The sequence below is a fragment of the Nyctibius grandis genome, chromosome 8 (assembly GCF_013368605.1).
Source record: "Nyctibius grandis isolate bNycGra1 chromosome 8, bNycGra1.pri, whole genome shotgun sequence".
Taxonomy (NCBI): domain Eukaryota; kingdom Metazoa; phylum Chordata; class Aves; order Nyctibiiformes; family Nyctibiidae; genus Nyctibius; species Nyctibius grandis.
In genome coordinates, this window is record NC_090665.1 from 44,463,117 (window position 1) to 44,486,678 (window position 23,562).

The 23,562-nt window shown below is 42.6% G+C and overlaps 1 protein-coding gene across 1 annotated transcript in view; it reads right to left on the reverse strand.

The window, feature by feature from the left end:
• USP24 (ubiquitin specific peptidase 24) overlaps positions 1–13,918 on the reverse strand; it is a 65,207-nt gene extending 51,289 nt beyond the window's left edge. The window contains exons 1-2 of the mRNA XM_068405772.1: positions 13,495–13,918; positions 936–1,101 (exon numbers count right to left, since the gene is read on the reverse strand). Of these exons, the coding sequence (XP_068261873.1) occupies positions 936–1,101; positions 13,495–13,803 (475 nt within the window). The 5' untranslated portion in view covers positions 13,804–13,918. The remainder of the gene's footprint in view (positions 1–935; positions 1,102–13,494) is intronic.
• Positions 13,919–23,562: the final 9,644 nt, after the last annotated feature.

The window sequence follows — 23,562 nt, forward strand, 5'->3', positions numbered from 1 at the left end:
ACTTTTTAAGATTACCTCAGGGAGCTCGCTGCAAGTTTTTCGCAACACCAACCTAACCCAGCAGTAATAAACGTGCTACTGTTCATTCATAACCAGCATGCTTGTTCAGCCACAAAAAAAAAAGTGTGAGTCAAGAGAACTTGCCTTTTAGAAATAAGTTTCCCAATGTTTCACCTTTTACAACTTCTTTAAGCATTATTAGCACCATAAGTATTTCTCCCTTCAAAGTTTAAAACTTACACTAACTTCAGATCATTTTTGATGCTTCACAGCCTCTACCCAACCCCAAATCTAAGTATACCCTTTTAACACAGGTTAGAAACAAAGCAGCAAACCAGAACCACCTAACAACTTCCATTCTTCCAAGGGATTATAACTTCCTTTTAGTCTGCCATCAGGCATGATGGAAAAGCTGTCTTGCACTCTTATTATATACCAGTTGTTGGGCATGATGCCTCCATAACACTCTTAACCCCAGCCAAAGTACTGAATACAGAAAACTCAAATTCAGTTCTAATGCAGTATAAGCATTTCACTAGGGAAAAACAACCAGTTATACAAGCGTGGTACAGCGTGGATTTAGATGACAGCTTGCTTTTACGAATGGAAAATAACCAGCACAATGAAAAAAAGAGTCAGTAATTCAGCCCTGAAAAAACGTAATTCCTACAATCATCAGAACATAAAGAAACATGTGCTCCACTTTTTAAAAAAGCTTAAGTAAACAAATTACTTTAGAGGAAAAAAGAGACCGACATTCTTTTTACAGCATTGGGTAGAATAGTTCACTGTTAACCACTTTCACAGAGATGTGATCATTCTGCAGGGTGCTAAGCAAACAACTCAAGATTAATACCAAAGACATAATTGCCCACCATACTGTCTATGAAACCCTTTGAACAGATAATCTTTATATGTGTAGAAAGAGAACTTACCCAGTCTTGCCAGATAGGTGGATGCAATTAGGCACTTGCCTAGAGACTCCTCCCGCTTATAGGGTATGGACCAGTGATCTGTTAAAACTCTGCTCTCCAGTTCATACAAGTTAGTTGTTGGAAACTCAATACCTTCACCAGAGCAATTCCCATTTTCATCATTTTTCTGTGAATAAAAAGAAAGTTCAAGTGAAACAATTTTTATCTCTCTCCTAGACACTTTAAAGGATTTAGTAGTTTCAGAAAAAGCAGCTCTGCTTGTAACAAGCATGTCAAAATTCTCAACAACCCTGAGGCTGCTTCTGTTTTTCAAAGAGGAACTTAATATTTCAATTTGAATTGAAGGGATTACATACCTTTATGTAGTTCGTGTAGGTGATGATTACTATGTTTACATAACTAATTGCTAACTAATTGCCTATTTAAGTGGCAAATCTTGTTCCTTAGCATATCAGATCCTAGAGCCAAGTGATAAGTACTTCCAGTCCCTGTGAGACTGTAGAGTACAAACCTTGATCTTCATAGATCTGCATAGTAATCCTCTGTTCAACAACCGCTGTAGAATACGGAATAGCTTATTCTAAGGGAGGCCAATTTCATCACCCTCTCACCCCATCACATTAAGAAAGACAGGACACTAGTCCATCAGAATTTTTTTTTAACTAGCTAATTATCTAAAGAAAAATTTACATCTCAAATATAGTTGTCCAACAAGGAAACTACAATTGTCCTTCTCCTGAAGTCAAAATGAGTTACTAGAAAATATTCTGGAAGGCATACAGAGAAAAAGCAAGCAGATATCTGCAACTAAGCTTTACAGGTTTCATTGCTAGTGCCACTAAACAACAGCTATTTCTGTGTACAGGCAGAACACAGAATTAGCCCCATGTTCTTTGCTAAGTGCCATATGAGGTAACCGCCTCAGGAGCGCCAAATGAAAGAGTAGAAAAGTTATCCATTTATTTTCTTTTGTTTATTTTTTAACCTCACATAGACACTGGCTACCCAATGTGTCAAAGAGTTCACATGGACTAACTTTCCCTGCCTTCCCAAGAGCAGACAACTCAAGCAGGAGAAAGGCCAGAACGTCTGGATCAGGCCTGGCAGCAACCAGGAGCAACTGTCAGAGACAGAGGAAAACACCAGTGCAGTGATGGTAACAAGATCCCCCCGAGAGAGAAGTCAGGGACATGTAGGGAGGAAGGACAAGCAGGAAACACATTCAAGAGTTTAAAAAACAGTGTCAGGAAAGTGAACGGAACAAATAGAAAGGAATAAACCAAAAGAAAGAACTGAACTCAGGAGGACATGGTATACGAAGAATGAAATCAATGTACGCAGACAAGCGTGCCTCCAGCTCTCTCCCTGCACTTGCTAGTTGCAGGATTAGACCTGTTTATTAAAAAGTAAATGTGTCATATTCACTTTCAAATGATTCACAAAATATTCACAAAAATATTAAGCCAAGCAAACAGCAATTCTATAGAGTTTACCCTTTCACTGTTCACTGTGCACGTGATGAGAGCACACAGTGGCTGGACTTACTACCAGGTTCAGGAGAGCAGCAGTAAAGTTTATAGGATTGGAACACAAAATAGCACTCAGAAAAAAAAAAACATGTCAGTGTTTCGGAAGTCAGGTGCCTGCCACCTTCCCCAACCCTCTACTAACCATTTAGTCCTAAGTTTGTCATTATCGGTAGTTGTACTTTAACAGACTGAATATCAACTTTGAAACTGTAGTCATCTGATCTAGTACCGTGCACACCTAGAAAATCATGCCCTGTTTAAATACTTCACGTTTTGGAGAAGAGATCTTTGAAGGTCTAAATGAAAAGACACAGAAAGCATCCAAAAGCAAGCGTTTTCTAGGAAATATCCTGTTGTACTGATTAAACAAACAACAGTTAAGTTTACAGCTTTTGTAAAGGACACCCATCCAGAACACCAATCCATTTCCCATAGAAAATAAATGTGCAGTTATAAAGAAAGCCCTTGCAGTAACAGTATGAGATACAACGATTAGTCTAATAAAGGTAGACTGACCATAATCTAAACACCCAATTGCTAAGTCCCACATTTCAGTCCAGCCTAGACTTGTAGCAAAGGAAAGCAACATTTCAACACATGATTACAGTAACTGAGCTACAGTTGCTCCATTCCCTGGTGGAAAGTGTTCACGTTAAATAAAAATATCCATTGCTAACACTAGTTTAAGAGGTGTAGTCTAACAGCAGCGCAGGCCTTCAACTTGCTGAAAAACTCCACCTGTTGTTCTGCTTCCCCATCTGCATCTAAGCAATATTGCTTTTTATTTACCTCTTTCCACACAAGTGATTGCCAGTGTCTGTAGTGTCATGGAAACTCAAAAGGAAAGAGTGAAATAACACGTTCTTCACCATACACTCAGCACCCACAAATAAGGCCATTGTCATAAATTGCGCTAAGGATACGCCTGGCCTATTGCTGGATTGAGTCTGCCAATAATGTAGTGAAAAGATGTTTTTTTTATACAAGAAATAACAATGGGTGCAGTACTGGGAATATTGCCCTAATAACAAGGGGAACTATTTTCACTGAAGAAGCACATCTTTGGCACATTCCACTAATTAAAGAGACAAGAAGTCTTCTTGCATGTCAGTTTTCTGCTACTAAAACCCTGCCCAGAAAGTATCAAGTTTAATTATTTATTAATTTTAGAACCTATCACATACAAATAGCTTCTCAGCTACTGTGAAACCTGCAACAGTCTCAAATAAATGCCCACGTAGTTTAAAACTCAAATTCCCCTTCGAACCATTAATAAATTTAATACCCTGCATTTTTTGGAGATTACTGCTATGTTTAGTTTGTATCACTGCAGACAGAGTCTTGTTTCTTACAACATATCTAGTATGAGTAACAGTCTCTTTAAGGCGTATTGCTGCTCTTTCATAATTAAGTGTCCTTCTGTACAAAAAAAACCCCCAAACTGTTCACATTCCAACTTTTAAATGGACTTGTGTGCAGCTCTTTAAAGTGAGTGATTTATTAATGGCAGCTAGCAGCTGCTGTAGCAGGCTGCAACGCCAGCTCGGCTCTTGCATAATGTTAAGTTGGCTCCCTCACCGACACAGGCTGAAGATCTCACTTGCTCTGTCGACACTCGCAAACGCAACGCATCACAGCTCTGAACAGGTAGCCACAATTAACATTTTGTAACCGAGGAGCTAGGAATTGTCACTACAGCCTCTACTGACATGGGTCCGCAGGTGAAACAGAAGCTTTTAAAGAAAGAGTATGCTAGACATGAAAATAAGTACTACACAAGGCCACGTCAGCCTCCCAAAAGGTGGTTTTCTAGATCTCTTTGCGGAATTACATAAATTTTTTTTGTAAATACATACAGAAACTCCCTCCCTCCCCTCAAATAGATGACTTAAGAATGGTGTTTGCCAGTTGATGATGACCAAAATCAGGACTATGCAATTCTGGCTGAACAGACTTAATACTGGACTGGCACCTGACACGTTAAGGATTTGTAGGGATATTCTCCACCAATAGAATAGTAAAAAGCAAAGAAACTATTCCTGGTAGCCAACAGGTCATCCAAAGATAAACTGTTTAAAAGTCTCTAAGAATAATCTGTTTTCCAAGACAGGAAATCATGGCGCACATCATACATCCTGTGACTATTCTTCATTCTGCAGCCAATATCTGAGACCAAAAACCATTTGCTGGCAAACCTTCAACATCGTTTTCCATGCCTTCTGATATAGCTCTTACTACACAAAAGCCCTGAAGATTCCCTCCCCCATTCTAACAGCACTACTTGACTCTTTTGCCTTATTTTCACGGAGTGGAAATGCGGTTATGTCCAAACATACACACACAGGCTCCCAAGAGAAATAGCCTCACATGAATAGTTTCAAGCACTGATTCAAGATTCTCACTCTGGGGACCTGGCACCTCTCAGAGCTGTTCGCAAGGCTGAATAAACAAAAATCGTTAAATATCTGATCAATAAAGCATTGCGTAAGTCTGTAGTATAAAACCTTCCCTGGAAGACTAACACAGAACAAAGATTAGCACTCACACAAAAAGTGAAACATAAATTCACTTTAACTGCCAAAAGGTCACAGTTCAAAGCTTCAAAATGTATTCCTGCAACATTCAGCTAATTAACTCAAACACTGTTTCACTAAAACCACTGATGTTTACCACACGGTTCCCTTTACATAAAATAACAAGGAGTTTAAGAAAGTGTTTTCATACTAACTGGCAGTCTTGGTAATGAAATTACAGTCAAATTATAATTTAAATTTGTTAATTTGATTTTGATAGAAGGCTACCAACAGAATTTATTATCATCAGAGATAAGTCACATTACATGCTCTTGACTCTAGTGTAACTTATGAAACAGAGCCCCCAAGTCATGTTTCTTTCAACGAACAACAGGATCAGACTTCCTAAGATACCAGCAGACCAAGCAGTTCCCTTCACCCTCATGCCTCTCTAATAAGTGATTTTCACAAAACAACCATCATTTTATAGCCAAGAAAACAGATTTTTGATGCTTCACTGTATTGTTAAAAAAAAAAGAAACTGCATTTTGTTACTATGTACCTACACACAGGACCAAATTAAATTGCTCTGAGAAGCAGTAATGAAAAAAAAGCTTAAAGCTAGAATTAGAAGCCAAAAATTCTAGGTCCACCTTTCAGTTTTTATCACACAGATACTAAGCAATAACAAGCAAATAATTTTTCAGTGCTTCTGCTTTGAAAGTGTCCACAGTGATACCTCCCTCTGCCCCAGCATGCTGATGGGCCACTCACCAGTGTCTGCAAAGTACTGCAAGATGCTCAGGTGGAGGCAGCGTAAGAGAAAGACATCAAATACCCATAAAAACAGGCAGAGCATCTCTCTGCTCTCTGATCTATTATGTTCATCAATTTGTGGGAGAAGCTATGAATGCTGAAGTCACAATTTGACAGTTCCTCTATCTGCCAGACTGATTAAAGCAGCTTTTCTTTCACACCTGGATGTGAATTCTTTTTTCTTTTAATTAACTCCTAAAAGGAGAATATTATGTTACCTAGAACTGAATCACAGGGGTAAGAATTACAAGGCTTTCAAATAAATCAAAGGTACCACCTTGCACTCACACTTGAACACCCTAAGCATGAGGCATTGAATGTTTAAAAAAATTGTTACATTTTCATACCTGTAATCTACTTGCTTTTTATAAACTGGTGCTCCAGGAGCTTAAAGAACTTCTTCAAACTCATGTGAAGTGGCAGATGTGGGAACGAAATTGAAGAGTATTTCCCAGTTGCCTGTTCTTGCCATCAGATCAAAATCACTCAACCCACGTTGCTAAGAGCAAGCTTGGTATCCTTTTATGAACATGACAATATCAGTAAGCCTCAGAAAATGGTGTCATATATGGAATTTCCACATTATGTTTCTTATTTGGCAATAAGAAAACCTACTGTGATTTCCTATATGTTTTACTGACAGACATTTATTTGCGAAGCACAGTACCAGTTTTTAACTGTTCTAAGTCCTAAACAGATACAGCATCTTGCCCTTTCATTTCCATACACAGGAAAACATCTGTGTAAAATTTCTGAGTACAGTGATAGATAGGAATGCTTTTTGTTATTTATGTTCTGCTAAGAGAAAGTAAGCTCACTGGGGAGATATATGGATGTTTTATTCTTTTTGCATAGAAATTAAGATCTTTAGTTCAAATTTTCCCTACACTACTTTACACAAGCAAATGTAGTCTTGTCATAAGAAAAAAATATCAGTATTTCATCATGTTAATACAAAGGAATGATACCAGTGTATAACTAAAGGAAAATAAATCCTATCTTACAGTCTCCATCTAACTGAAGCTGATTTGGAGTCTCACCTCACCATAAAGACGTTCTAAGAAAATTCTGATTTATTTAGTGAACATTCTCACAGAAAGTTTTGGACACTGACCTTAACGGAGAATAGTACAAGTGCATTATCAAGAAGGCATGGTTAGACTAAACCCTTCTTAGTAGTTGTAAGGGATAACAAATCAACCACAAAAACCCCACGGCTCCCCCCCTTACCCCCATCTCTCACAACCAAGAACTGTACAAGACTGGCAGACAATATGGATTTGAAAAATAATAATTAAAAAAAAATCAGCAAGGCTAGAAAGTAACCAGGATTTTCTAAAAACATCGCTTGCACTCATCTCCCTGATTTCCAAGGTGATGGGTGTGATGTTACTAAGCAATATTCCCCAATGTACTTGCCTAGCAGTTCAGAGATAAACACCGTACTAGGCATTACAGCAAAACAAAATCATCGGGGCTCTATACAAATCACATTTAAATTAAAAGCTTCATTTAACTTAAAAAAAGAGGAATACCTTTGCCCTTTTATACTACTATTACCACACTATTTACTGGAATCAGAGACAGTCTTGTTACAACCACTTCTGGCAACGTCTTTTAGAGTTTGATAACTAGTAGGTGAGGGAGAGGTCATGGAAAGCACTGTTAAGAATGCCATTCATAAGGAACCAAGGAAAACACAATTCTCTTGCATGTGTTTTCAGTATTGTCTGTGGATATATTTTAAAAAAAACCCCAAACTTACCCCATAACTACAAACAGACAGACTCTGAGTTGATACCATTATTCCTCCCAACGCTTAAGCTTTCAGAAACACAAACCCCCATGCTTATTTCCAAATAACTCAAAATAACTGTGTGGTATCAGATAAACATTGTGCTTTAATACAATAAAACAATGAATCACAAATGCTTAGCATTTCAGTACTTTAAGTCAACACTTCTATTTCCCTTTGCCAAAACACCAGGCATTAATAGAGAAGTACACTAGATAAAGTATTTATTATAACATTTTAGTGACCAAAGGTCAGGCTCAGGAAGAGAGAATTAGAATTAATTCAGTAACACTGCTAAACACTGATCTATACTTCTGTTCTACAGATGCATGCTGATGTATAGTGAGACAGAAACCAGAACTGAGAAAGCACCTGAAAGAGTTCAAATTCGAGTTCTACAATATATCACTACAAAATTGTGATTAACTAATATGAAAAAATCTTTAAATGCTTCTCGAGAGGCATCAGAACAAGAGGAGTCAGAACTGCTGTAAAGCAGTGAGCAGGAAGATCAAGTGGCAAGAAACATTGAGCACACTGGCTTTTTAAAATTTGTTTTAATTTGGCCCATGAAGCATAACTGAAACATACATAACAAAAGACTATTCCTATGGCAGCACAAATATATGTTTTTTTCAAAATAAGAGCTTACAAAAGAAACAAGCACTTCCTTCCATCTTTGCCCTCCTCACACAAAGAGCTACTGTTCCTTAATCCAAAAGCAATCCAAATGATTTGCTGGAATTAACTTCTAACACTGACTAATTTGTTTTTATTCTCATTCTTCCTCAGTATTTCACTTCCTTATTAAACAGCTGCCACAGAATAGCACTGTAAACTGGGAAGATGACCAGAAAATGCCTCCAGAGAACATTACTATATCAAAGACGCTTCCTGCCCAGCTGAGAAATTGGCTATATAGAGTTGCCTCCTACCTCCACTGACCCCACAGGCATCACCTTTACTGATGAACCAGTAATTATGAAGTGCTAGTCTCAATCCAAAGATTGCTCTGACAATCACATTATATGAGTTTATAAATTATTAGAAACAAAGCTTACATTTAAAATTAACCAACTGCACCTCTCAGCATTACCCCTATTTTCCCTAACTTCACATAGCATCTCTAATAGTCAGTGTTACATCAAGAATGAAAACCACAGGGTATTTTCTTTCAAAATCCAAGAAAGCATTAACATAACCAGAACCTAAATAGAGGTTCTACACCAGAGCCACTAATTTTTGAAAACAGTGATGCCAAAAACCAGAAGTGCTAAAATACTAATTCCACTTGACATTCTGATGGCATCCAGCCAGGGACTGAATGCCAGAATCCACCACAGAGCTTTATTTGATTGCTTAATTGTTTTACAAGGCCAATTCTTAGACAAGCCACACTGTAAAACTTCCACATGAGAATGCCAGAAACACTCACTTTTGCAAAGCTCAACAGTACTTACAAAACAGGAGGCTGACTTTAAATTTATAAAATTGTAATGTGAAATTAATCTCATTTGCTTGAAGGCTAAATACCTTTTTTTTGCCTTTAAATAAATACAGCTCCTTCCATTCAAGGATTAAAGAACTTCACAGGGCTAACATCCGTGGTACTCCTAATAAAGCACACACCATTATCCTAATTTTACACACTCAAAGCTAAAACAGAAGTTAAGTTACACACCCACTGTGACGCAGCGCATGTGTGGCAGAACAGCTTTCAGTACGGAGCTCTAATAATGAGAAGAGATAGGGTTTTGAACACAATAGTTCTGCAGCATGACTAGTGAGAATGTTCCTGGCACTGTTCCTCACTACAGTCGCTGGCCTGTTTCTTTTATAAAACCCGCTTCTCTTGAAACCAAACAGCACCTCTCAAAGCAATCTTGGACAAGTTTTATTATAAACCTTATCTAATAAAATCTGGCATGTATGAGCTTTTGATCCAGTTCAACTCAAAAAACCCCAAAACAACAAAAGAGCATATGCTAAAGGAGACGGGAATAGCTAGAAGGTAATATAACCCGTTAATCACAATTTATCCAAAAGGTCATAGTACTGACTTCTCAGAAGCTGTTTAAAACCAAATCAAGATTATTTTACTAAAGGTTATACAAACTGCTGTTACATGTTCAATACTTTTAGTCTAAGCGGATTCCTACCCCTTACTGCACTGTTAGGTTCTCCGGTCACAACCCTCACATTCATTTGGCCTGCTCTTCTCCATCCCATTCCTCCCCAACTTGTGAAAGTCAGCACTTGTGGCACTCATGGCAACTCACGGACACACGGACAGACATTGTCATCACATTCATTTATAGTCTTATCTTACAAGGATTTAGCAGCAGCTCATAAAACAGCTTATCTGTCAGTCATATAAAGAGATGAACATACCATCCTTCTACCCCGCCACTCAGCAAAGAATCACACTGTAAAAATCTATGTTGGATAAGGAATAAACACAGAAATCCCAGATTCTTGCCAGAATGCACTTACCAGATTTACTTCAGCCGACAGACACAAACATAGAACTTATGTTAAACAGGCAAAGTTACCTCTTGTAAAAGCAAGTGATCTCAGCCTATCAAAGTGGTTTGGCACTACACAAGTCAAAACTTTAAACCAACTGTAAATCTAAAGTTGAATTTCCTGATATTTCAGGAAGACTGCACAAATGAATGTGAAGCCCCTTTTGTACTTCCAAATTTGTTTGGCCCTTTTTCTTTTCATGAGTTGAGCATGGTCACGCCAACAGCATCAACTCCAGAGGCACACCACAGCTATGAACGTAAAACTGAATCAATTGTATGCTCTTTGGAAGACATTTACGTATGTCTTCATCTCAAGTCTCACATACAAAGCATAGAGGGCATGATGAGCCAGCTCATAGCAGCTGTCTTGCTTCTGGGCCAGTTACTCCTGTAACACTTCCAGACACCCCTGAAGACCAACAGTCTGGACCACTGAAAGAGGATTCACACTGGTTTTCTATCTTATCTAAAGAAAACATGTTTTCACTAGTATGATATGTATCTGGTTGCTGTGCTATTCTCAAAGAAAACCAACTGACAAGCCTTTCTTTGATCTACATGCTTACTGAACAGAACAGATTCTAACATTATGTAATAGAAACCAAATAAGCATATGCAAACATAACGGATTCGTTACTGATTAGGGAAAATGTAAAGTCTTTAATCATTCATAAATCTTCTCATATGTATGGTAAACTGTACTTTGCCAAAAAAAGAATGTAAATACAAAGCACAGACCTGTTACACATCTTGGAGAACACCTAAAGCTTTCTTCTTATTTTTAAATTAAAAAAATCCAATCTTAACTTTTGCTCATGAAGAAGACTACTAGACTGGAAAATTTTATTTAGCGGAACATTTCTAATAAATGTGCTCTTTTGATTTATATATTCATGTACATTGCTGATATGTAAAATCCAAAAATCCACCCAAAAATCTATACACACCACTACATCCCCACTAAACAAAAGTTAAAACTGGTATTATGATGAGAAGGAGGAATACACACTCTAAGAGCTACTAGAAAGAGACATGATACTGAGAAGAAGAAAAACAGAAATAACATCTGAATTACCACAAACTAGCATGGGGTATAATATGTTTCAACATAATGTATATGACTACAATGAATAATATAGCTATTTGTGCAATGGCTTTCTGTACAGCTTCATATGCCATAAGCTTGTGCTGAATGGAAACCTACTTACTGATTAACCACATAAATAATAGCTGCAGTTTATTAAATGTAATTCTAGATTACATTTGAAGACTAAAAAGAACAAGAACTCCTCATATATTTTTTTCCTCCCTTTTATAAAATATATGTCAAAAGCTGCTAGGTTGTACTGCAATATTAGACAAATAAGCACAGGCAACAATCCCAAGTCTTAAGATTTTTACAGGTATGACTTGTATTACAAAAATACTGGTTTGCATACATGTGCAGGAGTTGACAGATGTATGACAGACATATGCAAATGAATCTAACTACTGAATTGAGGCCTGAATTTATATAAAGTTTTATGTAGCAAGACACTTCAATCTTCTTGAAATGCCTACTTTGTGGATTTGCAGTCATTTGCCTATATTCAAATGTTTTGGTTTCCCTCCTGTGGGTTAACAAAAACACAAGTCAAAGCAAACAAGAACATGAGTGTCAAAGGAAACTGAAGTGCAAGAAAGTTCGATGAGATATATGAGCTGAAATAACAGGGGGCAAAAGTCCTCTTAGTCAGAGTTGGCAAAGTTTCATTTGTAATAGGAACAGGAGGAGGGAAAAAGTGCTTCTCTGAAGTTTACACTGACAGCTTCTCTTGAAATGTCACACTGACAACCCAGACTGTCCCAACCATAATTATATTTGTAGTGTTTAAGGCCAGGCTGGACGGGGCTTTGAGCAACCTGGTCTAGTGGAAGGTGTCCCTGCCCATGGCCGGGGGGCTGGAACTAGATGATCTTTAATGTCCCTTCTGACCTAAACCATTCTTTGACAGAAAAATCCACCCTCTTGATGGCTACAGAGATCTTAATGCAAACAAGCAGAACTCTCATTCACTCCCAACCCTTCAAAGCAAATGTTAGAAACCAGTTCCCTGTTGCTTCAAACAGTGAAGTTAAAGAGCGGCTCCTCTTCTGCACAGCACACGTGCCATCCCACAGATCACCTTACTCCACGAGCACACATCATCAGCTTATACGAGCTAAGGATCTAACCCAGTTAATTCAGTGAACAGGATCATGTATCTTTATCCTGCAAGACTGGACTTCAACATACCGAGGCTATAGATACAGATGATCTGTGCAAGTGTAGCAATGTACAAGAAGATATGTGCATGTATGCTTCATATATATACATATTCATAGATACATATGCACATACACATAAAGATACCACTTCTGGTGCAGGGCATCCCCAGGATACTGTTCACTGAAGCACAGAGTTTCCCTGGTTTTATTCACGTGCTTAGCCATCTGCTATTGGCCACTTCTTGAGACAGAAACTATGCAAGGTGGCCCTTTGGTACCGCACAGCAGGGCTGTTCTTCTGCTCTCATCCCCATGGGTTCCATAGTCTGGACACTACTAATGGTCTCCTTTCATATGAGCACTCTGGGATGTTTTGGAACAAAGACCTGGAGGAGGAGAAGGCTTTACAGGTAAGCACTACAAGACTGTTCCAGGCAGCATGGAAAGCGCCATGAGCGTACCTGCAGGCTGAGGAGTTCAGAGTTCTGGAAGAGGATGGAAAAGAGAAAAAGGCAGACAAGAAGGAAGAAGAGAAACTGGGAAAGGCTGGAGTTCTCCAGCACTTCTATCTACTTCAGGTCCATTTTAGAACACAGCTATAATTTACATTATGAGTTAAAGCCTTTGTTTTGAAAATATTTGAGCTCACTGTATTTCTATTTCTGAATTTACGCTTCGCTTACCCAAATAAAACTGTATGCAAAGTAATGCCCAGACTGCACTTTCCTTCACATTGTGCAAACAGTTAAAAAAACATTAGATAGTCATTAGTCACTCGGATTATGCAAGAAGGCACAAGAGGGTGAGAAAAAACAAAAAAAAAAACCCCTACGGTAGCCACACATTCCTGGAATGCCAAGGAAAAGCCTGGGTGCTCTTCACCTTGCAGCCACCGCAACGCACAGCCGCGGCACTGCCCCGCACCGACCGGGAGCAAGCCGGCAAACGGGAGCGCGGTGGGAAGAGAAGCCCCCGGCCTGTGGCGTGACGGGGACTCCCTGGGGACACCCTCCCGCGGGACCCACGCCCCGGGGCGACGCCTGCCCGCCCGCATCTCCGCAGCAGGGAGGCTCCCGGGGAGCTTCCACTCGCCCTGCGGGGAGGCCCGCCCGGGGCAAGGCCGCAGCTCACCTCGGTCTCCACCACTTCGTGGTAAGCGGGCGGCGGGTCGAAGCCACCGCCTCCGCCGCCGCTGCCGTCCCCGTCGCCGCCGCGGGGGCCCTGCCCGCCGCCGGGGGAGCCGTGCCCGCCCGGCGGGCCCTGCCCGCTCTCCATGGGCTCGTAGCCGCCGTAGTGGAGGCCGGGCCGCTCGTTGGTGAGCAGCGCCACGGCCTCGTTGATGTCGTTCTTGGCCAGGCGCAGGGCCTTGCGGATGGCGGCCGCGTCCGAGAAGCCCATGCAGAGCAGCGTGGTCATGTGCTGCTCCTCCTCGCTCTCCATGGCGGGGCCGGGGGAGAGGAGGGGGCCGCGAACCGAGGGGCGCCGGGCTCAGGCGCTGCCCGCCCCGCACGCCGCCATGTTGACGGGCGCGCCTCTCCTCTCAGCCGCCGCCGCGGCGGCCGCCCCCCCCGCGCGCGCCCTCCCTCACACACGCGCCCCCTCCGCCCCGCCCTCAGCCCGGAAGCGGCGGCCGAAGCCCGGCTGGGGAGCGCACGCGGGGCCCGCGTCACGTGAGGCGGGAAGGCAGCGGTGGCGCGCGGCGGGGAGGGAGGGGCAGCGCGGGCATGAATGGACGGGCAGGGGCGGGGCGGGAGGAACGCGAGGGAGCGGGTGGGCGTGGCCGGCTGTGTCACGTGAGGGGGGCAGCGTTGCCAGGGGAACGGGCCCCCTGCCGGCGGGCCGGGCCTCGCCGCGGCCCCGCGGTGCCTCAGCGGCCGGGGCGGCCCTCCGCCCGGCGGGAGCTGGGCTGCCGGGTGTCCTGCCCGCTGCCGGTAGTTCCTCCTTTAATTATGGCTCTTACTAGTGATTAAGTCCCGCCGGGGCACGGCCGGCGGGGCGGTGACTGGGCTTTCCCAGCGAAACACGAGCAGGCCCGGGGCGGGGGGGCTGTGAGGGGAGGCTGCGCAAGGCGGGAAGGCGGGAGGGCGCTGAGGGGCCGGCGCAGCGGGTGGGTGTCTGTGGCAGGGAGCGAGCGGCGCGGGCAGGCGGTGGGCAGGTGTCCTTCTCTGAGGTGATAAGGGTCGGGTTTAAGGTGAAATGAAGTCCTGGCCCTTGCAAAAGCTCCTGCCCTGCCTGCACTTGTGGGTGGCAGCTGGACAGCGAGCCCTGGGATGGAGGAGGTGAGCGGTGGCGTTTTGGGCCTGCCCGAGGGGAGGTTGTGGTTCACAGAGTGCACCGAGAAGTTACTGGCTGACCGCAGCCTGAGTGCTGCCTTCGCTGCCAGCTTCCAGCTTATTTCTCTGTAGAAATGTGTTCTTCAAGCGTATAATATAGCAGAGATGCAAATCCACACATAAGTAGAGTGCAATCAGATAGAAAAAAATTTTAACAATTGCTAGTGCACAAAGCAGAAAATAAGTTGTATGTATTTCTTAAACACACTTAGTGAGCTCTGGTATTGCATGAAAGTCAGTAGATCTGGATTGCCTGGCAATCTTCAGGCAAAATTTATCACCTTGTTTTAACAATGACTTATCTATGTCCAGAGAAGAGGAGGAAGGAGGAAACAGATAAAAAAATTGTCAGGATTAGTGCTGGTATCTGCATATATACATTTGTCTTTGGAGGCTTGTGTTTTTTGGCAAACTATTTTGTGTTAACAGTGGCTGACATCAGTGAAAGCACCAGGGTTAGGAATCTAGGAACAGCTCTCTGAAGTCTCAGATACAAATCACATTCAGTGTAAAGGAAACTTTCAAGTGTATGGGACACCAACAATATTTAGGTGTCTAACCTACATGAACTTTCAGACCTCAATGTCTGTCTCTGCTCCTGAGTTTGTCTGTAGAAAGAGACAAACTGGTGGATCAGTCTGTTGGACTGGCAAGGTTTCGGGTTAATTTTTAGATTACAGTATGCCACCAGTGGTCTCATATTTGTTATATACTGACCCAAAAGGTAATCACAGCTCCTTATCTTGCTCATTCATCTCTGAGTTTTTTCCTGTAGGCTGACATTCAGTGGAATGGAGGTAATGTGCATATGACTGAACTTCAGCTTCTGGATCTAAGGAAGGTCTTTCATTCATGCTGATCTCCAGTTATAAAAGAAACTGTTATGGCTTAAGCTTGGCAGGCTTCAGAAACATTCCAGTACTTCAAATGCATTCAATTAATATACTGGATATTGACTCACTGCTTGCTCACATGACCAACACTTAAATTACACTTTCTCATTTTTGAAGCATGTTATAAATAGTGGTTTAATCCTCACAGCCTGATGAAGTCAGTTGGCATCATTTTCCCCTACTAGTGGAAGAAAAGTTTGTAGGAAAAAGTAATATCTTTTATTAGATGTCATTATTGCTTTCAGATTTATTTCAAGGAAGGGCTCCTGTAAATTGACGCTGAGCTAACTAATGAAAACATACCAGAAGTAATGGAGGAACTGATTGTAATCCCAGGTGACTAAGAAAGGAGAGAATGCTTTACCGTTGTTACCTATGCTCTATAGTCCAGCTGTCCTGAAGGAAGTTTGAAGGGAATTTGAATTTACCAATATGTAAGGGCAACACTTGGACGCAGCAACTCAACATAACTTTGACAGTGAGGTGTACTGGCCCTAAAGTTAGTTTGTACAGACTTCCCCGACAGCATCTCTCTTGAGACTGCTTAAAGGACAACATTGTATATTCCAGCTTAGTGAAGGAATGGGTGCATCTTTTTCCAGAAGTTATACAGCCTGGAAGTCCCAGTTTGCAAATGTTTTTCATGTATTGTCACCTCAAGAAAAGTTGCAGGGAGAAGCACAGGAAACTTGTCTAACTGAGAGCACGAAAAACAGCAAGTGAGACTTTCCTGATGGGGCACCAGGAGGTGCAAGGAGACAAGGCAAAGAAAGAAATGGAAGTGGGGAGCAAATACCCTCAAGCTCTGCCTTTGGATAACTTGGAGTTTGTGCCTGTGTAGTTGCCAGTTTGCCATGGCACATGTTTACCAGTTATTTGATCGTGTTACTTTATGGAAGGTAGTTACTTTCTACAGAATGCATTATACGTGTATCCTGAAGCATGTCTGGACACGAGGAACCTCTTACAGAAAAGAGACATTTTGGAACAGAAACAACTGTTTTGGTGAGTGGTCACACTGTGACATAGAACATGGCTTTTTGGGTTGACCATGGAGTTGTCAGGTAGCCTAAAAGTAGAGTTTGATGGAGAATTGCAATGACTTCTGCAGAGATGTTACGGTAGGAGTGTTCAGTTAATTTGTGTTTTTAACTGAAAATGCTTTTATGCTTTTCTTCATAAGCCTGTTTTAAAGCCAGTCCCATGTTTACAGCTCACTTACTTTTTAAACAGCGAATGCAGCGTTTTCCCTCAAAGAGAAACAGCTGTATTGTTCTGGTGGAACATACGCATGCAGCCAAACTGAGAGGTGACTCTGGCTTGTTGAACTTGAAGGTTTCCCTTGTTGTTTACAGCTGTTGGGGAGTTCCAACCAAAATCTCAGATGTAATTGGAAAACATCCTTTGCCACCCTGTTTTTGTTTCCCTCTTTGTTGTACCTTCCTAGCCGTGACTGTTACATATATACTTAGAGACTTTGACAGAAGGGAATGTAAAGTTTGTTATGCTGCCACCAAATCTTTTATTTCATGTGTGTTTTACTCAGGATAAAAGAGCATCTTTCTCATATTTTGTTAGGAGTACCATAGGAACATATTGCCAAGGGAAGCTTTTTACAAACTAAAACTTACTGTGCATAAATATTTTATAAATAATGACTAAATATGGGAAATCAGGACAAAATTTAATTACAGGGCTCCACTACTATATGGTACATAAGCACAGAAGGAGTTGTATGAAAACTGGAGTTACAGGAGCTAGAAGAAATCCCTTTGCAGTTGTTGCATGAATGAGGAATGTGTGTGAGTCTGTATGAAACCCAGTTCTTTCATTTGGAAGGGAAGAACACTCTTTTTCTTACTGATGATAATCGTTTGGGATTAGGCACCTAATATAGTTGGATCTCATGATGGTAAGAAGAGGCTTCTGTCCTATCTGCCAGATGAACATAAGCACTCTCCACAGTCTGCAGGGTAAATGGTTTTTTGTAGGCTTGAAAACAGGCAGCAAAGCAAATGGCATCGTCTTGCAAGAAATCTCATCACTCAATGAAGACAAGAAGGTAACTTGCTGGTGAGAAATATCCTGTCTCTGTACCTCTAAACATACCAAGCACTGACAAGAGGAACATGTTTACAAAGGTTTCCCTAATCTTATGGTTTGGATGGGCAAGGCACTTCTTGCTTTTTAGTGTAGCTGGCTGCTGGGGCAAAGGAACTCTTTACTACCTGAAGGAGTATCTGAGATATCGTAGAAACCAGTTTTTGTATAGTGTTGCAAAGAATTAATTTAGGTTTTCTGGAATTACTTTATCTTTCCTTCCTTCCTTCCTTTTATTCCTTGTCCCACCCAGTCTCTTCCAGTTTCCTGCTTCTGCTTTATTTATAGTTAAATGCAATAGGTGGGAGTTAAGAAAGTGCCCTGGGGACCAGATAGTGAAATCCCTCTGAAGGGTTGAAAATCACATTTCCTATATGTAGATATTGATGAATCATGTTTGGTTGCCTTTAACAGAGTGGTTAAAAGCATTTGTGTAGTGAAAAACTATGTAAACTCCCTGAAAAGTACAGTTGCAATGGACAGATAACAAAATACATTTGACTGCTTAGGTAGCTATGCAGCTTCACACAAAACAAAGATTTTAGCAGACACAAGAAGTGTGTGAGTCTATTCACAAGCACTAGCTAACAGATTCATGCAATATACTTTTAGACTTCGTCTACACTAGGAATTTTTGCTGCCTTCACAGCTTTTGGCCAGCTAGAAAGGAGGTTTGTGCTGGGGTAACTGCCAAGGCAAAGCCTGCTTTCAGCAGTGATTTGCAAAGAGGCAGTTTACCTTGGTTTCACGCTGGGACTCATGTACACTAGTAATCATAATTACAATATTTAGCTCTAATACAGTGCTTTTAAGATGGGTATCTTACAAGCCTTTTAGGGGGATGGAGGGGTATCATTAGCTCTTCAACATGTATTATTTTTTACAACTGCTACAAACAGGAGTGGGGCTGAAAGGGAAAGAAGAAAGGTGAACAGATCTCGTGGTGTTGATGTGCCTCCTCCAGCAAGTCTGTCCCTCTTGTTATTCTAGTGTCCAAAGGGAACAGGAGCTGAACCATGACCATTTTTTCTGCAGCAGAAGCTGAGTACCCGCTGGTCTCCTGAATACAAAAATGAAGCTTCATACTGTTTCCCTTGAATGGAAGCAGCATGACGTGAGTGTGAAAAGAGTGGAACAGTGTGTTAAGGGAAACACGACTGAAAGGAGAGCACAGCTGGCTCCAGGGGCTCAGCAGATCTGCCACCTCTGCTTCACTGTGTGGGTTTGTTTTCAGCTCTTCAACTCAGACCGTCTCATGGGTCTCACAACACATCTCCACAGCTCTGGGCTGGAAAATGAAACAATAGCAGGGGGGTTGTTCATTCTTCCTGAAACAAGCTTCACAAGCTGTGGAAAAGGAAAGCTAAGGCTGAGCTTTAAAACAAGCTGAAAGCGCTAAGATGCAGAAACGCAGAGTGAAGCCATTCGATAGAATCAGATTTGGAACAGAGCCCTGAAAAAACCTGCAGTTATGACTAATCCATTTTTAATGTGTGGTTGTAGGTAAAATCACTTCTTTTAAAGATCATTTCTCTCCCCGTGTTGCTTACAGTTCTTCACTGTCATTTTAGATAAATGACGTGTTGACATGTGAGTTCAGTATCAGATGAACTGCAATGACAGAATTATTTCTGATGCTGGAGTGGCCCTGGCTGAGCTGCTGGCGGAGGGCAGAAACAATACAAACAGGATGTTCAGTGTGAAGCTGCAGCGGCACCCTGAGAGACCCACCCAGAGGCAGGCACTTGAATGCTCACTCTATCCTTCAGCCAAGTTAGCTGAGGAAATTTGATGTAGTAGCAGACTGTACAGCTCAGTTTGTGCAGGGACAAACTCATGCTGTGACATTTTAGAAGCGAACCAATCTGAAATGGAAACTTCTGGTGTTCTTGTTACACTGAAAAAGTCTGTGAGGCACCACAGTTTTACAGGGTAGCCTTCGGGTGCTTTTATTTTGTCCTCAAATTGTGCCAGCCTTCCTTGCTGATCCCTTCTCAGGGATCCCTCTGATCCTGTGATACAGAGCCACCGAAGTTAACGCACTGCTGTAGGGAGGGGACGTGTGGTATGGCACTGTTTCAGCATTGTGGCTGTTGTGATACCGATTCAATATTTACAGACTTTGCAGTCATCCTATAATCAGTAGAGCTGTGAATAGGAGTATGAATTACAGCATCACAGAAAGGTTGGGATTGGAAGGGACCTCTGAGGATCATCCAGTCCAACCCCCTGCCAAAGCAGGTTCCCCTAGAGCACGTTGCACAGGGTCATGTCCAGGTGGGTTTTGAATATCTCCAGAGAAGGAGACTCCACAACCTCCCGGGGCAGCCTGTTCCAGTGCTCTGTCACCCTCAAAGTAAAGAAGTTTTTCCTCATATTGAGATGGAACTTCCCATGTTTCAATGCAAACAAGCAAGAGACTGTGGAGAGGAACAGCGTGGAGACTCTGTTTAGGCAGGTAGGAAACAGTACAGTGAATCCAACGCTGACGGGATATGCTTGACTTATGGACTACATCAGTCTAGCTAAGGGCAGTGCAGTGTGGTGACAGTGCTTGTAGTAACACGCAGTACTCTGAGGGTGAAGGCTCTTTGCTGTAGTGCCCGTGTATCTGATATCCAGGAACAAAAGCAGTTGGCGTTTCCCTGGTGTAAGCTGAAATGTGGTGCAATGCGATAGAGCAACAGGGAACTCCTTGCTGGCTTTTTGCCCTGCACAGATTCCTTTCGAATTAGGTTTTGACCTTTAAAGCAAGACCTGCTTCTTCAGTTTCTCGTTGTCTAAATTCTGCATTGAAGCTCGAGAAACAAGTCTGTGAAGCTGGAAGATTTTTTAAGGTCTAACTAGTAAAACACAGAATAGGTAGGAAGGAGTCTGCTGAGAGGGAGAATCACCAAATGGAAACTGTTTTACAGGTCTGGTGCCTTTTACTTTTTATTTCACTCTGTTCCACAGCAACACAGGCCTGTGTGGTGCTGAGCCTAAAAGAGAACAAAAAACGGCTTTATCTTGAAGACTGGTCCACAACTCCTCTTCTGCTCTGAAGAGTCACCTCTGCCTCCTGATCAAAACACCACCTCATTTGCCCTCAGTGATGTTGAAACCTGAAGTTGTGTTCTTGCTGCCAGGGTTTTACACTAGAGCACTGCAGCTCCTTGGCATCAGCAGCCCTGTGCAGGAGTTTGGAGGTGGGAGAGGTGAAAACCACTATCCTGACTAAAAATCTGGGGGTATTTAGGCAGAGGGGCTGTGATGGAAGAACCTCTTTCCTTTTTGAATTTCTTTAACATTACCATGAAGCAATTTTCACAGGTTTTCTCCATTTCTCATTTGGACAGATTCTGTCATTTAATGCAGATTATTAAGTGCAGACTGAAGGGCAACTGAAACTGAAACTCAAGCTTTGGGGTGGAAGGCAGCAGCCATTCTGTGTCAGAGGACGGTCTTGGTGCTGTGCGTAGGGATCTGCTGGTGGGATGACAGGGGAGGTGGAAGCATGTGATTATTTTTGGTTCAAACACAAGGCTTAAGTTTTCAGAAATACCAAGAGGTTCTTCAAGCCTGTGAGAGCCTAAAGCCTTGGATTTCTCCTGCCTCATCTGCCTGCTGGCACGCACAGCCATGTTGTCCCTTTCACAATGCGTTTGATCTGTCAGTGAGTCATTTGAAGGCTCTCCACCAGCAAGGTGCTTCAGGGCTGACTCGCACCTATGTATCAGCTCTGTTACTGTACCCTGTTATCAGCTGCTCCTTTCACTCCTAGCGTGCTCCCAGCCTTTGATCTGTTACATAGTGCAGCAACAACTTCCCCTGTTTTTTAATGCTGCGTTACATTGTGCAAGGCCGTCATCAGCCCACAGGTGCTGCAGTCTCTGCTGCTTGTGCGCTGCTCTCACTAGTACATCCGTGCTTTTTCTCTAAAGCATGAAATAAACTCTTGTTCCCCTCAATCCTCAAATAATCATAGTGGAAATCAATTTACTACAAGGTGGCAGTTTCCATCAGACACTACACGGAGGTATAATGACATGGTTAATTCTTCCCTTCCTTTTCCCTGTTGCACTTGTCTGGCTGCTGCTTTTAAAAAACCTATGGGGCAGGGGCTGTTTACTCCATCCAAACAACACCTGGTACTGTGGACTCTGACTGGTCTGTAAATCCTAATATTACTGAGCAATGATGAATCCTGTCCTGCAGCAGAAAGTCCCCTTCTGCTGGCCAGGCTGGGTCTTGTTTAATTTGAGGTTGATTCTGTCAAAGCTAGAGACCTGAGTGGGAAGAAAGATGCTGTGTGTGCAGCAGGACTGAAAACACTTTCTGTGTTTTACAGTTTTTTTACAGTGAAAAATAGGCAAAAGCAGAGACAACACAATAGTTTAAAACTTACGTGCTTAAAATCAGGTGAATTCCTAGTAGTGTTGGAAGCAAGACCAGTAGCAGCATCTGAGCCGGTTCTGCTGGAGATGGTGCTTATCAGATGACCCAGCAAAGCCTTTCTGACTTGTAGGACTTGGGGCAGAAACTCTGGCGTAAGAAGCCCATGCCATCTCCCAGCCTACAGAGCAGTCAATTCCTGCTGTTGTGCTGCAGCTCCGTGATCCAACTCAATCCATCTGTACGCTCAAGGGTGGGCCTTGCCTGAGCTACGGGGTGGAGGGCATGTTTGCTACACTAGGTCATGCAATACTGAAAAGGCTGTGGCTACCTAGGTGTTTGTCTCCTAATGGGGTCCAGCCAAGTGGCACAGCCCATACCTGCAACACATGCTTAACTCCAGGGAGTCCTGGCCACAGTGTGCTGACCCTAACATGATTTAATAGTGATGAATCACTTTCCTTCTGCTGGCCAGATTGGGCTTCTTTTATTTATGCCTTAAAACCTCTCCTCTCTCCCACACTGTGATCTGTGCAAAACTGTTTGGCAGGTTAAAAGCTCTGCCTGGTGTGTGGGCAGGAGAAGGGCCCCAGCCTGGTGCATGTGAGATGTGGTTCAGGCTTGTGGGGAGAATGAGGCGGGAACCAGAGGTGCCAGTCGTGTGCTCAGTTCATATGACTTGCCCAGCCTGTTTCACAGACTCATAGCTACTGCTCCTTGTCTATATTTCAGGCCCAGCCTATGCTCACTAATTGTCAGTGTCCTGGGGCTTCTTTCAGGTTTTCATTGTCCCTGTTAGTATGATAGATGCTGGAAAGAAGGACACATTGGGGAAAGGTGGTAGTGTTTTCACTGCTGCTGTCGTCGTTGTTGGGGCTGCCCATTAAAGCTGCTTACTGGCATTTGCCCTCCTGTGAAATGTGTAGGTGAGCTATTTATAAATGTGCAGAGGGATCCCACATCTCTAGCTTGTGCTCCGATTTAAGGGTAATCCCCACCAGGAGGGGAGAATCTGTCCAGGACTGCAAAGGAGGTTAGTGACAGAGTTGAAAATAATCCACTTCTGAGCCTCAGCGTTGTCTTTACGATGGGGTGGATTTATGGGAGCAGGAGCGGGACTGGGGAAGCAGCACGCCGTTTCCCCATCAGCTCTGCCTGTTACAGCAAGATCTCCCATCTTCAGGGTGAGAGAAGCACTTTTCCTGCTGCACAGCCCCCTCTCCTGTCTTCCCCTCCCTCTGCACAGCAGATGCACGCAGCTCTGTCCTGGGCTGCATTCAGCCTTAGTCTTCACTTGCTTTTACTCTTCCTGCCTGGAGTGGGTTCAGCCTGGTGTGCAGCGGTTAATGGCTCTTTTCCTGGAGCAGTCCAGTCCCAGGCACATGGGAGTTAGTCTCTTGTACAGACATAGCAACTTGCTTTCATTATTCCTCTCCTGTAAGGTGCAAATTACCTCACTCTTTAAAGCATGCAGTTTCTTGAACAGCAAGATTAATATA